At 39.3% G+C, this 19,086-nt stretch overlaps 1 protein-coding gene across 1 annotated transcript in view; it reads left to right on the top strand.

The window, feature by feature from the left end:
• Positions 1–4,587: 4,587 nt before the first annotated feature.
• Positions 4,588–19,086, top strand: part of LOC129950389 (uncharacterized) — a 19,392-nt gene continuing 4,893 nt past the window's right edge. Inside the window, exon 1 of the mRNA XM_056062332.1 lies at positions 4,588–4,888. Within this exon, the coding sequence (XP_055918307.1) occupies positions 4,588–4,888 (301 nt within the window). The remainder of the gene's footprint in view (positions 4,889–19,086) is intronic.

Genomic DNA, 19,086 nt, shown 5'->3' on the forward strand with positions numbered 1-19,086 from the left:
TATGATCTCTTGTTGTTTAAAATGCGATCTCTCCATCAAAGGCGTGTTAATAATGACTTCATATTTCTTCAAAAAAAACTTATTAATGGTGAAATTGATTTACCTTATTTGCTATCTTGTGTACATTTAAATAACCAAGGCGGAACTCATCACCTGCGTACTTTTGACTTTATACATATTTACTTTTATATAACTAACTATGAAAAGAATGAAGCTTTAAGTCGAATGAGCATTTTATATAAGGACAAAATATTTGATTGTTAACAGTAGAATTGTTTTTTCCTGAACACCTAAATATTTCTTCTTCAAAAGCCCTCATAACAAGGCAATGAAAATAGCTACGATTTATGTTCTTTGCAGACTTGTAGCAACTATATAATTCGCAGTTGCTCTATGTAACTCGGATTATATGGAACCTCGATTTATTCGGGAAAATATGCGTCAAGACAGGGGTAATGGTCATCTTCTGATGAGCCCAACCATTAAATCGGGGCGACACGCATATATGAACACTTTTATGATGGTTTATATTTATTTTCGTGATTTTAAAGCATATTTATTAAAACATTTTATGTAATATAAACTGGATGGGAAGTTATATGTGTGGGTCGCATTCCAGCCTCTTTTTTTGTTTGTTAAGTAAAGCTGTTGGATATTTTTAAGTGTAGAGAAATTAAAGACACGAGTTTATAGTTCAGTGTATAATTCAGGAATGGTTAAGTATTTATATATACATAGTAAAGTAAAATAAAAAGTATAAGAGTTTAAGTGTTGCCATTGAGTGTTTACATTTAAGTAGATTTTGCGATATAGTTTACTATTAGTTTAATTTGCATTTACAATTTTATAGATTTTCAATACGCCTTCTCAAACTAAAGTTGCATATAAAATCCTAGCTTGTTAACAAAATACAAATGTTTTACTTTTCTTAAGTTTTTTGTTAAAATATCGGAAATCATATAATTTGTTGATATATACTTTAAATTAATTAAACCTTTTTCGAAAATATCTCTTACGAAATGTACTTTAATATCGATATGTTTACTTCTTGTCTGGTAAACTGGATTTTGGACTGGATTGTCTCCATACAACACAATGGGGCTTGTAGCGACATATCCGAAATCAATGTCATCAAGAAGGTTGCGCAAGTAGAGAAGTTCTTTAGATGCGGAAGAAAGCGCCATGTAACCGCTGCGTGCCACAGTAGGCTGTTTCCTTGACTCCCATGAAACCGCGCACCCAGCAAGAATGAACACGAACCCAGCAAAAGATCGTCTATCATTCGAATCTCCACCCCAGTCAGCATCAGCGTACCCAACCAACTCAGTAGAAGACTTTCTGAAAATAAGTTTCAAATTTATTGCTTTGTTTAAATATCTGAGCAAATGCTTTGCAGCTATAAAATGCTCTTTATGAGGGTTTGTATTAAACTGCGATACAGAATGTGATTTATTGGGTCGTGTTGTAAGACTTATAAAGTTTAACGAGCCAATTAGCGATTGATAAGTTTTTGTATCAACCTTTGCACAGTTTGGACATTTTGTGCATTTCTCCAGTTTCGACCCCGGATCCAACGGTGTACTAACTGGCTTACAATCTTGCATTCCAAAATTGGCTAAGATCTCTCCAATTAATTTTGTTTGACCCAGTTTAATCGGACCTCTATCACCTTCTCTTTCAAACTCCATCCCCAGAAAATAGTTGATGGGTCCTTTGTCTTCGAGTTTAAACTCCTTAGCAAGTTTTGACTTGACATTATTAAGCTCTTCTTTGTCCTTAAAAGCGGGAATAATATCATCTACAAAAACGACCAAAATGTTTATAATTCCATTTTGACCAGATGATGTAAACGGTGATTTTTTAAGAGCTTGAGAACTTAAAAAAAAAAAAAACGCATAAAATTTGCAAAATCTCATCGATTCTTTATTTGAAACGTTAAATTGGTCCATGAATTTTACTTTTTGAAGATAATTTCATTTAAATGTTGACTGCGGCTGCGTCTTAGGTGGTCCATTCGGAAAGTCCAATTTTGGGTAACTTTTTCGAGCATTTCGGCCTTCAGTTCATTTTTGGCAACAAAAAGTTTGTTAGCATTGAACGATAGACATCGCCATTCACCGTAACGTTGCGTCCAACAGCATCTTTGAAAAAATACGGTCCAATGATTCCACCAGCGTACAAACCACACCAAACAGTGCATTTTTCGGGATGCATGGGCAGTTCTCGAACGGCTTCTGGTTGCTCTTCACTCCAAATGCGGCAATTTTGCTTATTTACGTAGCCATTCAACCAGAAATGAGCCTCATCGCTGAACAAAATTTGTCGATAAAAAAGCGGATTTTCTGCCAACTTTTCTAGGGCCCATTCACTGAAAATTCGACGTTGTGGCAGATCGTTCGGCTTCAGTTCTTGCACGAGCTGTATTTTATACGGTTTTACACCAAGATCTTTGCGTAAAATCTTCCATGTGGTCGAATAACACAAACCCAATTGCTGCGAACGGCGACGAATCGACATTTCACGGTCTTCAGCAACACTCTCAGAAACAGACGCAATATTCTCTTCTGTACGCACTGTACGCATTCGTGTGGTTGGTTTAATGTCCAATAAAGTAAACTGAGTGCGAAACTTGGTCACAATCGCATTAATTTTTTGCTCACTGGTGACTGGAGAGAAAGTTTCAGTAAAATCCTGGTCATACTTTTGACTGCAGCCCTTAGCTACTAGTCTAGTTTTGAACCGCTCAATTTAGCCACATTTATCCTTTTTGGTATTAAAAACCCATTTGGATTTTGTGGCCCTACGAGTTGCTTTCAAATCTACTAAAACCCAGGTTTTATTATCTAACAATGAATTATATTCAGCATCCATAGCATTCTGCCACAATTGTGAGTCTTTACCACAAAGGGCTTCCTGTACGGTTTTTGGTACATTCTCACAATTTTGCTCAACATTCATCATAAAATTCAAAGAATTTGACCTTCGTCTTAAATTTAACTTTTTCTTTGTTTTATTTTCAAATTTTCTAACTCTACCACTTCTTAAAATGCTAGGACTAGCCTGGTTTTCATTTTCAGTAGATACCTCTTTAGTACTGGCATTGGAACACATTTGCAGTTCATCATTCTCACAGTCCGCGAATTCATCATCACCTCCAACAGGAATGTCATTATCAGAAATTTCATATTCTTGATTAGGCTCACGTTCAAAAACAGCAACATCCTCGTCGACAAACTGACCAGCAACAACATCTTGTGGGACACCAGCAACAACAGCATTTTGTGGAAAATCAAAAACAACGGGTTTTTTTCAATTTCACACAGGTCTTCACGTTCTTGTCCGAGAGCATCTTCAAATTCGGCTTCATCACCTTCTACTTTGAATAAATCGATTTGTGTGAAATTATTTTCACCGTCTTCTTCTTCTTTAGGTGACTCGATAAGAACATAATCCGAGTCTGTAAGACATATTTTAGACGGGTTCTCAATAAATTTAACATCTCGACTTATATGAATCTTACCCGTTTTACGTTCATATAATCTATAGGCTTTAGCCTCTTTAGAATAACCAACCATTAAACATTCAAAGCCTCTTGCGCTGAATTTGGAATTACCTGGTTTTTTATTCAGCATGAATGCCTTGAATCCGAAAATCCTCAAATGAGATACGTTTGCTTTAAATACAAACCAAGCTTCGAAAGGTGTTTGAAGCTCCAATAACTTCGTTGGTGATCTGTTTCTGAGATAAACAGATGTGTTTATCGCCTCAGTCCAAAAACTTTGCTTCATACCAGCTGCGATCAGCATACAACGCGCCATCTCTAAAAGAGTTCTGTTTGCTCTCTCAGCCGTTCTGCTGTGGGGTATAAGGAGAAGTTAATTGATGTTTTATACCATTATCTTTTAAAAAACTGTCAAACTCTTTATTAACTCCCGTTGTCGCTTCTTAAAATTTTGATTTTATTACCAGTCTGTGTCTCTGCCATTACCTTAAACGCCTTAAAAAATTGAAGCGTCTCACTTTTCTGACGTAAAAAGTAAACAAAAATCATACGGGAATGATCATCGATGAAAGTCAGAAAGTATTTTGTGCCTCCATTTGATACATTCCTCATCGGCCCACAAATATCGCTGTGGATAATTAAAAGCACAGATTCACTCCTATTTTCTGATAATGCAAACGGTAAAGATGAAATTTTCCGCCTCAGACAGACCTCATATTTTATAGCAGCTTTGTTGATTTTTTGGGATCTGACACCTCGAACCAAGTTTTTATTAAACAGGTTATGCAAGCTTTGCCCATTTATATGGCCATACCTTTGATGCCAAGTTCTTTGACTTTCAAAGTGAATACAAGTGTTAGTTGATTTTTTAATTTCATTTAAAAAGAAAGTGCATTTGTAGTGTTTGACAAATAAGTAGCAGTGTAACACTGTTTAAAATAACAAATCGGTAGCCCAGTGGAGGTGGCGTCTGCAGACAAAGCGAAGGGTCGTGGGTTCGAGTCCCAGGCAGAGTCAACGAGGAACATTATTGCTTTTTTCACAATCGAGAAATTGTTGATTTCATCGATTGGGAAGAGAAGCAAATGGTAAAGGAGAAGAAAGCGGGGGTATCGAAAGATACCTCTGCCAATACATCAGGCGATGTTACGGTGGTGCCTGTAACAGTACCACAAGCAACAGCAACAACATCTGACCAGGCGACAGTAGCAACAACAAACCAAAAGAGGAGGCTAAAGAAGCATAGCCCAAATAAAGTGGAGAGAGCCAACTCCGCTAAGCGGCGGGATATGCGAAAAGACATGGACCGGGGTAAGGGAGGAGTTACCACCGAGAGTGAGTTCTCAGACTACGCCGAGTCTGAGAAAACAGAGTACATGTCCGAAGGTGGAGAGGGGCTCTTCAGGTCTCCGAATAAGGATTTAATCCTATCGGAGCCAGAGCCAGTCCCGCAGACAAACAAGGCTTTGGAGGTAGCGGCGGACCTCCAAGATGAAAGAGAACTGGTGCAGGCCCTACAAGACAAACAGGCAGCCATCAGCCAGTTCGAGCAAAGCCTAAATAAGCTCAAGGAGGAAATAGAGCCCCTCCTCAGTCAGCTAAAGCTGAAACAAGAGGCGCGCCGAAAGCAAGAGGCAGCCCAAAAACAACAGCAGCAAATAATACAACAGCAGCAAAAACAACAGCAACAACAACTACAGCAGCAAAAACAGCCACAAGCCAAGCCCGCTCCCAAAAACACAGGAGCGGAGCAAAATAAAAAGAGGACATCTGAAGTGACAGGCCCTATGTCCGAGGGCCCATCGACTTCGGCTAAGGCCAAACAACTGCAGCAGAAGCAGCAGCAGCAACATCAACAGCAGCAACCTCAACAACAGCAGCAGAAGCAGCAACAGCAGCAGAAACAGCAGCAGCAGCAGAAACAGCAGCAGCAACACCAGCAACAACCACAGGCCAAGAAAGAAAAAATACCACCAATATGGACCCATAGAGTTGACCTGGACGACATAAAACAGATATGTAAGTCGTCCACTAAGGGCAAATTTCTAATTAAACTATTAAATGAAAAAGAAAAGAATTATTCGGTCCAGTGTTTCTCACTGGCCGAATACAATTTAGTAAAAGGGTTGTTAAAAGAGGCCACAGCTGAGTTCTTCAGCTACACGCCAAAATGTGAAAAGTTTAAGACGGTCCTTCTGAAGGGCATAAGTTCCTGCACGGAACCGGAGGAGCTCTTAGCTGAGCTCCGCCAAAAAGCCAGTGACGATCTCGATTTTATCGGGGTCAAGCCTTTTACAACGGTGAAGTCCAGACGAGGGGGTTATAGGCTGCCAATGTTCCTCGTAACATTATCGCCCCAGAGCAGTTTTAATAGTGTCAAGAGAATCGAATCTCTCGACAATCAAGCTGTACGCTGGGAGACATTAAAAAGACACGACGACATTCTACAATGTACGAACTGCCAGAGGTTTGGCCATGCCAATGCCAACTGCAATATGCAGTTGCGTTGCGTAAGGTGCGGAGAAACCCACAAAGAAGGAGAGTGCAAGCTGGGGAAGGAGCGGGTTGAGGATTTGACCCTGCTCAAGTGTCCTTTGTGGAAACCAAGGGCACCCGGCTAGTTATAGGGGTTGCCCTAAGGCCCAAGAAATTAAACAAAAACAGGCCAGTCAAAAAGCCGAAAGAAGTCGAACAGTTCGACAGGCTCCAACATATGCATATTATTCAGTCCATTGGAAGACCGCTGTGGTTCATCCTCTCCCGAAAAAGGGAAAGGACAACTCCAACCCGTCAAATCATCGGTCGATAAGTCTTCTTCCGAGTATCAGCAAAGTTTTCGAAAAGATCATTAATAGGGCTCTGACTAAGTGGGCTGCGGACAACAAAATAATTCCGGATAAACAGTTCGGGTTCAAGGCAGGTCATGACACAATTCATGCTGCGTCTAAACTCGTTTCTGATATCCAATGGAATAAATCAAAACAACAATGCACAGGTGCTGTTCTGGTTGATTTGGAAAAAATGTTATTGGCCTTGGTTGCGCACAGCAACTCAACGGATGACATAGATTTTCAATAAAAGCCCTAATTGAAAATGTAGAAATTGCTAATAATCCCGGCGTTAACTTTATACGCTTTCTAAAAAGGGACAATCACATCAGTGGAATTATAGGCAAAGTTTCTTTTGCTTGATCTAAAATTCATTATAAGATGAAGAATTTGGTACATTGTGAATATTTCTTTTTCATTCAGAAGATACTCCTCAAGAACAAAAATTAACCATTTAATTCATTAAAGCCTTCTGTTGAAAAATAGCTACGAACATACATAATTTTTAATAAGAAGATATTAATAGAAATTTTTTGATGTTTTGCCTTGAATGAAGGAGGTATTCTTATATATAAGTTGGTCCTATTGAAACCCTTTTTGAATCATGTCTACAATCACAATGATCCTATTTAATCCTATCTATTATGTAGTACATTCATTATTATCTCTGTACTAACCTAACCAGAAAATACAACGAAAAAGAAAGAACAGCAATCCAATTCCATGTAATCCCTATCCCTATCCTGGATTTTGATATTACTCCATTTACTGTACTTTTATGTGATACCAAGAACCAGAGAGGCTCCACATCCTTCTTTTGCTGTGTTGCTACAATAATTGTCAAATAAAAAGGATTTTCTTCATTGAAGCAAAATTAAATGATCACAAGATGAAATGAGATTCTGTGAATATGTGTGTGTGTCTGATATATCAAAGCATATCATCCACTCTGGTAAAGTTCACTTGAAAATCACACTGACAGTAATAAAAAGCCACGACCACATATACACCCAATAACATTTGTTCCTTGCCATCATCTCAACGATGAAGGAATCAGGATACGTATACAACCCAATTCATCACTACATAAACCATAACCTGCCTATATTCCATCATCAAAACCAATATTCTATTCAACCACAGAGCTATATAGAAGGCAATGCAACGCTTCACAAGGATCAAAAGGATCAAAAGGACAAAATATTAATCGAAAACCATCGGGTAATGTGGGAAATTATTACATCAGCTTGTAATCCACCAATCAATCACTCCAACTCGATTTTGTCGCCACCAAAGAACACCACAGGAGGTTAATCCTAAATAATACATATACATACTTATACTTACAAATACCCATACACGTACATACATATATACAAAATATTAAGTTAGTCAGTAGGCACATCAGGAATCACTTAAAGCCTCGACATCAGCAAAAGATGATGTCCTTAAAATACATTTGTAGTCATTAGTGTCAGAAATACACCATTGTCCTTGTCGTCCCGTCCCGTCGTTCGTCCTTAGTCGTCGTCATATGCCATCGCTATTATCATCAAACAGAGAACACAGCAGCTTCCAATCAGGACTTCTCACCATTATTGACATTAGCTGCCGCATGCTTTTCTGATAATATACATACACAAAGCTATACACATAAGGATATTCGTTTGTGCGTTTGTTAGGTCCTTAATTAAATTGCCAACCACTTTGACAAACCGAATCCTGTCCACAAGTTTTCGACATTGGAATTGGAATCCATAATGATTGCGGTTGGAATATTGTGGTCAATGCAGGATCAACGGAAAGCCCCAAAACCCAACTAAAGCAGGATATACTACTCGTCGTCGGCGTCCGTCGTCGTCGGCTTTGGTCGGTCGTAGTCTAACATAATATGAAACCGAGTAAAAAGTTGGGTATGTTTTGTGTATTATGCGAATGGGGTAAGTGTATGAGTTTTGAGGTAAGTGGGAGTTTGAGTTGAACTGAATATGATTGCGGGAGCAGGTGCTGATGCTTATTCTGACGCTCAGTGCTATTTTGTATAGAGCAAAGTGAAGTCGAAAAAGGGGTTATGTAGGTTTGTGCGGAATACCGTCCAAACGTTGATATACTCCTATGTGTATGTATATAAAGGAATGAGCAAAAAAAAGGGCAACTTTGTATTTGAGCACATCACAATTCCAATTTTAGCCAATCTGCTCACCATCATACATATGTACATCCATAAATGTATATAAACATGTTGACCATAAATATGATAATAAACTTTTGCATTCCATTTGCCAAACAAAGCAATCCCAGGAATTCAGGTTCGGAACTGAGATTTCACTAAAAAATAAAAGGGCGGAACATGAGGTCAGTAGTTATTGAAATTGAATTTACTTATATATTTGCGTGTCACTTTTAAAAGCGTATTAGAAATAAATGAAATATACAAATTATTTTTTCAACTCAAATATTTTTAGAATACTAAATGATATTTATTTTCTTTGAATACAAAACTGACTTCTTACAAAAACCATTGCTAAACATTCAAACAAATCAACAAAATAGTATTTTTGGTAGGACTTTGATGTATGTAAGAAACGCTGTTTTTCAGTGTTAGAAAATATCAGCAGCAGTATTTTTATGAGGTAAGACAACTTTTAAGTCAGTATATTTCTTTGTTCTCAAGGTATCAAAGTCAAAATTCACTACGATTTAGTCGGCAGTTTAATATACACATTTTACTTACTTATGTCTTCAGACCTATTAAGTCCGTTCGGTTCCCCACGTTAGGGCATAGAGGTTCTACAACGTCTACGTACAATCGTGTGTTTCAGCTTGCCAAGTGACTCTGATTCCTCCTCGACTTTCCAGCACTGTGTGCTTCTTGGTCACCCAGCTCTTCTTCCTTCTTGTGAACGCGGATTCCACTGCATTGCTTGATCTGCAATGCTTACCTTTTGGAAGATAATGTCCAATCAATACGCGTTCTAAAAATAGAGTCTGTAGGTTCCTGACCTGTCCTTCTATGAAGGACCGCATTGGATATTTGGTTTGTGCAAATTTTTCTTAGGATGCTGCGAAGATAATCAAAGTTTATTGCATCCCTCCGCTATCTAACAAAGCTGCGCACAGTACATCGCTTATCAAAAATCACAAAAACAATATTGACGACAGAATACAGGCCTTCCTGAATCCGCTACGGACTTCTATATCACCTGAAAACCTATCTTCTTGCAAAACGTGATATTTACTTAGGTCTCTGAATCATATTATGTTGCTTTCATAATTCGTTTTTTTTGGGATGCCTCCCCTCCGCAAAGCTAAACAGATGTACTCTCTTTAAAACTATCAAAGGTCTTCTCGAAGTCGATGAACAGCAGGTGTAGTGGTGCTCGGTCCGCAGGGTGTTGATGTGATCAATACAGAAGGATCCACCGCGGAATCTTGCTTGTTCGGCATCGAACACCACTCAAAGTGGAACAACGCAAATCCCTTTTCAGTTTTTACACTTTGTAAGACCTCCTTTTTTGGGAGCTTGACGATCATTCTCTTCTTCCACTCATGCATCGTTGAAGCTTTGGTTGGTCCAGACTTTGTTTATGATGATATTGGGGCTGTTAAAGCTCTGCGGGAATTCCATAAAGTCCTACCGATTTGTGGTTCTTAAGTTCTTTAATTCCGGCAACGATCTAATCTTTACTGGAAGGTGCGGGATTCAGGGATTGGTTTGTTCGGGCGCTTCAGAAGGCATAGGCTGCACGATGTTTGCAAAACACTCTCTTCAAAACCGAGAAAAAGTGTACTTTCCACCTTCTGACTTGTTCATCCACCGAACTAAGCAAAGTACCGTCTTCTTCTTTTACCAGGTGTTACTTTGGGCTGTGTGCAACGAGTAGCTCCTTGGCTATTCTGTAAACGGTTCTGTTGTCACCACTGTTTGCAACATCTTCTGCTTCTTGCATTGATGTAGTTGCGCTTGTCATGGCTGTGAACTTCTCTCTTTTTCATGCGATGCTAGGATTCCAGCTCATTTCTTTCTTCCCCTTGTTCAGCAGTTATTCGAACGTTGATCCTTGCCCAACATTCTTTTGAAAGCCAGGTGTTGTTGCCTCCTTCTTTCCTACCGACTATTCTGTTAGCATTTGAAATGAAAACATTTTGCAAAGCATTCCAATGCTGTTTGATGTCGTCATGTACTATGTATGTTGCTGGTTGTTATCACTTCATGAGGCAGGTGGTCCCTGAATTGTTGGTGGGTCGCGGGATCCTTTAGTCTAGCGACGTTGAATTTGGGGGCTCGTATTATTCCGTTGGATCTTCGAACTGTAGCTGTACGCAATATTAAGGTAGCTTTCATTAAGTAGTGGTCTTGGGCGAGTCACATGTCGACGACTCTTCTGTTTCGGACATCCAAAAGACTGCTTCTAAGGCGTCGACTTGCTGTGAAGTGGTCAATTTGGTTGGGAGATGCTTGCCTGGTCGTCGAAATCCAGATAATTAGGGTTTTTCTTTAACATTGTGCCACCAATCAAAAGGCCATTGGCGTTGCAGAAGTCAATGAACCTCTCACCATTCTGATTCATCACATGCCAAAGCCCGTCGTTGTTCCTGCCAATCTTAGCAGTGAGATCTCCCATAACCAAAATATTATCTCCGCAGGTTGTATTGTTTTTCACGGATCCTAGTTGGTTGTAAAAGCATTTACATATGATAAGTACAGCCAATTCCTTCAATTACCTTAAGAAATCTTGCTTTCTTGCTGTCTTGTAAAACCATTTCTTTTTAAATTTATCCCTGCAGATGTAGATGGGAACTTAATGGAATGTGGCAACTCGAGATCTGTTTAGAGGTACATTTTAAAATATTTCCCTAAAATATTGAAAAATTAAATTTTTTCCTGTTTATATCTGAAATGTCAAATGGTAGACATGTGACATTTCAGATATACTTACTTACTTAAGGTGGCGCTACAGTCCGGGGCGGACCTGGGCCTCAACCAACTCGGTCCTTAGCTAGCTGTCTCCAGTTTCGCACGCCAAGTTGATTGAGGTCCTCTCCCACCTGGGTGCGCCACCTGAGTCGCGGTCTTCCTCCTCGTCCGTCGAGATTGGATTCTAAGACCTTCCGGCCTGGAGCGTTGATGTCCATCCGCTCTACATGACCTAGCCATCTAAGCCGTTGGACTTTAATTCTGCTAACTAGGTCAGTGTCGCTGTACAGCCCGTACAGTTCGTCGTTATATCTTCTCCTCCAAGTTAAAAATACGCTATTGCAAAAATAGAACAACATAGGCTTCAGCAACGCATTAAAATTGTTAACATTCACTACAACAATGGTGAAAGTTTGACCATCACAGTTTGCAAAATTTAACCACTTTCGGGTCCTTGTGAAGCAGTTTCTCGGACGGAAATAAAGTGAAATTGGTGGTGAAGTGAAAAATCGAAACTGTGTGCGTTGCTTAAGAACAACTGATAACATTACTAGAGTTCCCCGAAGTGTTGACGAAAACCCTATTTTGTCGATATTTTTAAGTAGGGTATACCAATGAATGACAAGTGACATTAAACCATATTTTGTATACAAACTCTTAAAGTTCAGTTAACAGAAGGCCTAAAAACTCTTCATAACCATGTACCAAAAAGTCGTATTTTCGCTAATTGGATCCTTGAAATGTGGTACTGTGAAACAAGTCCAAGTGAAATAAGACCAATTTTCAGCAATTGATATTATTGCAATCTGAAAAGGTAAAATTAGGGCCAAATTCTTTTGAGAAATAACACCAACTTATTTTTATCTTGAGGTTTGTAAGGGATGGTATGCTGTCACCCTACAACCCCTCCCTAGCTTGGTCATACTATAAGAATTGTTGGTAGGTGCGAGCTTGATTGTTTGTATATTTTTTTAGCATTTGGCAATTTGTTTCGCTTTGTTTAGGTTTAATTAAAATTACTATTGGAAATTGGTTTTATTACAACTTATATAAAAAGTACTTACCCCTTAACATACCTTAACATGAAAATAAGTTGGTCTTAAGATAATTTCGCCTCATTTCAATTGCTATATAACAAACTGCTGAAAATAGTCCTTATTTCACATTTTTAAATTGTTGAAGTAATTGTCATACCAAAGCAAGGTAAACCACCTACAGAAGTGACGGCTTAGAGACCAATATCGCTTATAACAATTATGGCAAAAGTTTTTGAAAAACTGCTTCTGAAGAGACTTAGCAAAATCATAGAAGAAAGAAGGTTAATCCCAAACCATAATTTTGGCTTTAGAAATAAACATTGCACGATAGACCAAGTTTATAGAATATCGGATGCAATAGAAAAAGCATTACAGGAAAAACAAGTATGTTCAGCTATTTTCTAAGATGTTGCTCAAGCTTTTGACAAGGTTTGGCTTGAGGGACTTGAGTACAATTTACAAAGGGATCTTCCCAGGCAGTACTTTGAAATAATAAAATCGCACATCTCAGACTAATTGTTTAGAGTAAGGTACGATCAAGAATACTCGGAATTGAAGAAAATAGAAGCCGGTGTACCACAAGGAAGTGTCCTAAGTCCTACCCTGTATTTACTATACACAAGGGATATTCCAGTTGGTAATCACACCATAATGGCTACTTTTGCAGATGATACCGCAATTTTGGTACCCGACAAATGTGTCTCTAAGGCAGCAGTAAAACTACAAAATGCCGTCGACACAGTGAGAGCTTTTACCGAAAAATGGCGTATCAAACTCAATGAAACAAAATCTTATCTTCACATATAAACTTTTAAAATAAAAAGATAAGCAATATTTCAATAATCATTAATAATCAAGCTGTACCTTACGCCATACGGCCAAATACCTTGGATTGACTTTGGATGCAAAAGAGCTTAATGTCTATGGACCAAGAACAAACCTACGGAACTTTAAGTCGATATTACGATGACAACGATTGAGCAAAAAAATAAACTCCAGATATCTTTCTATGCATGTAAATAGGTTGAGACTTGGGAATTTGTTAAGAATGGAGAGTAGTAGGCTTTATGTCTAACATCATAGGACAGCCTCGAGAGACATTGAGTTGTTATTTTCAAAGCTAAAGTGGAAAGAGCACTTCAAAAAGAAAAGAGAAGAATTAAACATGAAACATAGAAAAATGCACTGGTTACTTGGTAACAACTCCGGTTTATCAATCCAAAACAAAATAATGCTGTATAATCAAGTACTAAAGCCTGTTTAAACCTATTGAATCCAATTATGGGGCTTTTCAAAGAAAACAAATACCGAAATCCAAAAATTCCAAAGCAAACCGATCTACATCGTGACTTACAAATAGAAATGGTTACAGAAGTTGTTAAAAAATACGCTGTATCGCACAACCAGAGACTGCAAAGTCATACTAATTCTGAAATGGAGTCCGTCTTGAATATAAGAAACCATGTTCGGAGATTAAGAAGAACCAAGCCTCATGAGCTTATGGTCTAAAAAAAACAAGGGAAAGTATCAAAAGTTTAAACTTCCCCCAAAGTGATTGTACAAAGTTAAGAAAGAACAATCGGAAGTTGATCCTTCAAGATTGGTCCTGATGAAGAGGTGGTTTTAGTGGTTAAGAGTCTCGCACTACTTGGTGTCGAATACTGCCAAGTGTCTTTTGAAGATTTCATCCTGTCAAAAAAAAAAATAATTTGGTCTTATTTCAGGGCACCCCTTAAAATGTATGAAAATGATTTGGATTTTCTTCTAAAAATCATTTTAACTGATGTAGCTCATTTTCACCTCGAAGGCTAAATAAGCTAAATTTACTACTTTAAGGCTGAAAAGTTTTTTTCTGATTATGTTATTTCGCCAATATAATCTATGTAGGTACATAAATTAGTTTGAATATTACACTACTCTTAGTAGTACCCGTGGCATGATGGCGTGCGTTGGACTGTCATGCCAGAGGTCTTGGCTTCAATGCCTGCTTGTGCCATCTACAATTTTTCACGGGTACTGCCACTTGCGAGGAATTGACAAATCCTACAAGAGTAATAATTGTCATGAAAAGTGCTTTCTCAAGTAAACTCCATTACTGGCAAATGTACTCGAAAACAGGAGTGGTTGAGAGTTGTAAGTCAATAAGCCCTAGTTCTCAACGGACTGTTCTGACACCCTATTTATTTTGTATTAAACTGGGGGAAGTTGTTTAAAGGTCGATTTTGCCTTTATTCGTTCGTTAAGGTGGCGCTACAGTCCGGGGCGGACCTGGGCCTCAACCAACAAGCGTCTCCAGCCAGCTCGGTCCCTAGCTAGCTGTCTCCAGTTTCGCACGCCAAGTTGGTTGAGGTCCTCTCCCCACCTGGGCGCGCCACCTGAGTCGCGGTCTTCCTCTACTGCGCCGTCCCTCGGGATTGGATTCGAAGACCTGCTGGCTGGAGCGTTGATGTCCATCCGCTCTACATGACCTAGCCATCTAAGCCGTTGGACTTTAATTCTGCTAATTAGGTCAGTGTCGCTGTACAGCCCGTACAGTTCGTCGTTATATCTTCTCCTTCATTCTCCATCTATGCGTACGGGACTAAAAATCACCCGAAGAATTTTTCTCTCGAAGCATCCTAAGACGCTCTCATCTTTCTTTGACAGGGTCCAGGCCTCAGCGCCATAAATGAGAACCGGGATGATGAGTGTCTTATAGATGGTGATTTTACATGCTCGAGAGAGGACTTTACTTCTCAATTGCCTTCTAAGTCCAAAGAAGCAGCGATTTGCCAGAGTTATTCTTCGTTTGATTTCAGCGCTGGTGTCGTCGTCTGCATTAATAGCGGTGCCTAGGTTGGACAAAGTCCTAAACTACCTCAAAGTTATAGCTGTCCATGGTGACGTTTTGTCCAATACGTCGTTGTTCAGTGTCCTTTTTTGATGACAGCATATACTTGGACTTGCCCTCATTGGCCACTAAACCCATCTTCTTCGCTTCCGTCGCAATGCTCAAAAACGCTCCACTGACATCACGCTTTGATCTTCCAATTATGTCAATATCATCTGCGTATCCGAGTAATTGGATGGAGCTTTGGAAGATCTTGCCTCTGGTGTTGACGGTTGAGTTTTGCACAATTCTTTCCAGAACGATGTTGAAGAAGTCGCATGACAGTGCATCGCCTTGTCTAAAACCTTTTTTGACATCAAATGCATCGGTAAGATCTTTTCCGACCTTGATAGAGCAGCGTGCATTCTCCATCGTCATTCTTCACAAACGGATAAGTTTGACAGGGATGCCAAAACTAGACATTGCTCTGTAGAGCTCTGCCCTATAGATGCTGACATACGCGGCTTTAAAATCGATAAAGAGATGGTGGGTATCGATTTGAAGCTCCTGGGTTTTTTCCAAGATCTTCCGTAGTGCGAATATTTGGTCGATAGTGGATTTTCTTGGTCTGAAGCCACACTGATAAGGACCAATCAGGTTGTTGACGAATGGCTTCAGACGTTCACATAATACGGCAGAGAGGATGTTATTCGCAATGTTAAGGAGACTGATGCCTCTGTAGTTGGCGCAGTTTAGAGGGTCTCCTTTCTTATGTATCGGGCACACTATGCTGAGATTCCACTCATCGGGCATGCTTTCTTCCGACCATATTTTGTAGATGAGTTGGTGCATGCTCCCTACCAAGTCATCGCCTGCTGCTTTGAATAGTTCGGCGGTGATGCCGTCAGCTCCAGCAGCTTTGTTTGACTTAAGTTCAGATATCTTCACTTCGTCAAGGTCGGGTAGGCGGAATTGTTGATCTGCGTCGCCGAGGTTGAGTGGTTCTATCTCCCTTACAGCGGAATTCGGTTCGTCATCGCCGTTATTTAATTTGGAGAAGTGATCTTTCCATATTCTTAGCATCGACTGCGGTTCTACTACGATGTTTCCCTGATCTTCTTTACAGGCTTCGGTTCGTGGCCTCTTGTTTCGATGCGTCGTCAAACCAGGGGTTTCGCTGTGGTGGTCGTGTGGAACATAGCACTTCAGATGCGGCATCTCTGATGGCTGCAAGGCAATGTTGCCACTGGTTTTCAATGCTTAATGCAGGCAGCATGGAATTCCTTAAGAGGTTATTAGAGACTCGATCGGATAAGGACATGGCAGTCTCTTGCGATTGTAGCCGTCTAACGTCGAATCTTCTCACAATACTTCCTTGTTTTGGCTTGGATCGGGATATCCGTAGCCGTACCTTGGCTTCAACGAGGTAGTGGTCCGAGTCAATGTTGGCCTCTCGGAATGTTCGGATATCCTGGATACTGGAGAAGTGTCGTGCGTCGATCGCAATTTGGTCAATCTGGAGATTTCCATGTCCCCTTGTGGATATTAAGATGTGTGAACTGCGTACTAGCCCCGCAGCGAAATTGACCAGCCTCAATCCAGTGTCGGAGGTGGTGTCGTGCAGGCTGTATCTCCCGATTATGCCACCAAAGATGTCTTCTCTTCCTAGCTTGGCATTAAAATCTCCTAAGACAATTTTAATGTCATAGCCAGGGCACTGCTCATATGTCTTGTCCAAGAGCTCGAAGAACATATCTTTGGTGTCTTCATCTTTCTCCTCTGTTGGGGCATGCGCGCATATTAGGCTTATGTTGGCGAATTTAGCCTTGATGCGGATTGTCGTGATGCGCTCGCTCACACTGTTGAAACTCAAGACTTTTTGCCTGAGCCTAGTTCCAACAACAACAGCCTTTATTACTAAAAAAATATTGGCTTCAAGCTTTAAATGACACTTAATGGAAGTTTTCAGTGTGGGTCGCATCCAAACGCATATTTTTCCTTTCATATTTCAAAAAAAATTATCTGCAAATTTCCATACATACCCCACTCTCCCGTCATGTAAAACTTCTGTATCCGTCCCTGATTTAACTTTTTTATCCATTTCCATTCACATTTCAGAAGGACAGCCAGACCCTTCCTATACCTACCACCTTCTATAAACTAAAACCGCAAACTCATAGTTTATCCAAAATGATTTGAAACACTCATATACTCTTGGGCACAGCAGGACATCATATACAAAATTCGCATGAGCAGAATTTTGGCTTTTAGTAGACAGGGTGACCGACAGGAATCGACTTTCCTCTATATATATCTGCACAACTATAACTCTTGACTACACATACGGTTAAAAGAAAATCTACTGACGACAAATTAAAAGGAATAGTCCTTGATATTGTTTGTGTGTTTTTCATGTGACAATGGGTTTACCTAGAAATAAAGGCGTGTTGGCATTTTTGCCAACAGCAATACACAACAATATGGCTTACCAATAATACTTTGTGTGGTAAATAAACAGATATGGGTATGTGTAGATATGTCCTAGGACATAAATACAACCCTCACACGCCACGAGCGACGAAGGGAAGAACTGTAACTGGAGTAAAAGTGGCAAGTCTAACTCAACTCAACTTAGAGAGACTCCAGATCCAGATCCAGAGCCAGACACATATTTTGTTTTTTATGAGACAAGCAAATTAATTATTTACGTGTTTTGTTTGGTAAATCAGGTGTGGTAAATATTTGTGATGCTAAAATTTCGATAAATAATAAAAGACTCTGATTGTGATTGGGATTTTCGATACCTTTCTATGTATGGTAGGTAGCTTTATACATATATTTGTAGGTATCGGATGTGAAAAGACAACCTAATTTGTAGGTTTTGGAATTTGTACCATGAACCTAAATAATGGTATATATCGTACCTATACCTACAATTTACAGACTCGTGATGCTATTGTAACACAGGTACCTATATCATGTTTTGATTTGAATAAATTATGTTTATACATATGTAAAATAAAATGTGTGTTTTTATTGATGAAACAATGAAAACGTTGATGATGATGATAATTTAGGCATAAAATGTCGGTACATATTTATAAATTGAGTATTTTATTGTTTTCGAGCTAAAGGGTTGTTGTTTGGATTAAAGGTAATAAAATATGTTTTGTATTTAGGTCAATATTTGTTAGCATCACTTTTGGCATTTTATCTGTAAATCCTGGCTCAGTTTTGTATTTGAAACTAATTTAAGGATTTACTTCAATTCGGCTACCAAATACCTTTTTCCTGAAGCTCAATAGATTTAGAAAGTAAAATTATATTTTTTAAAATTTAATGCACTACAAGTAGTGAATATAAAGGCTCTCAAAAAAGTAGTTTTCCAATAGGGATGGGTTGATTTTGACAGCTCGTGTTGCTTCTTTTAATATTTGGCAAAATATCTTCTTTTAATCAGTCAGTTATAGACAAGTAAACGTAGCAAGTTTACAGCGTTGAAAAACTCGTGCAAATAATGAAACTTTATTTTCAAAATGGGTGTTTTATAGTAGCAACGGTAAGCGTCATTTACATGGGGTACGTAGTCGTCCTTCCAAGTCGACTATTCAACTTTTGGGTAAAATTCAGTAAACAAATAGCCAACACCCCTACCTCAACGAAATGCAGGATCTGCCCAAAACACCGTTAGTGCTCAGAAAAGTGTGCAGCAGAATCCGGCGTAGTCAATTCTGGCGCGCTCACTAACACTTGGCCTGTCGCAAAACCAACACATTGGCTAAGTTTGGCGTCATGCTTTGAAGATGCACCAGCGTCTTGGGTTCGGTAATTGGATTTTCAAGCAGTTGGAAGATGATCCCAATTGCGATTGAAAAATCATCTTTAACGATGATGCCCATTTTTGGATGAATAAACGCTGATTAATTATCAGCTCAAGAAATATCTTGAAGAACGGAAGCTTCTTAATGACCGACAGTATGGCTTTCGTAGCA

The sequence above is a fragment of the Eupeodes corollae genome, chromosome 3 (genome assembly GCF_945859685.1).
Source record: "Eupeodes corollae chromosome 3, idEupCoro1.1, whole genome shotgun sequence".
Classification (NCBI taxonomy): domain Eukaryota; kingdom Metazoa; phylum Arthropoda; class Insecta; order Diptera; family Syrphidae; genus Eupeodes; species Eupeodes corollae.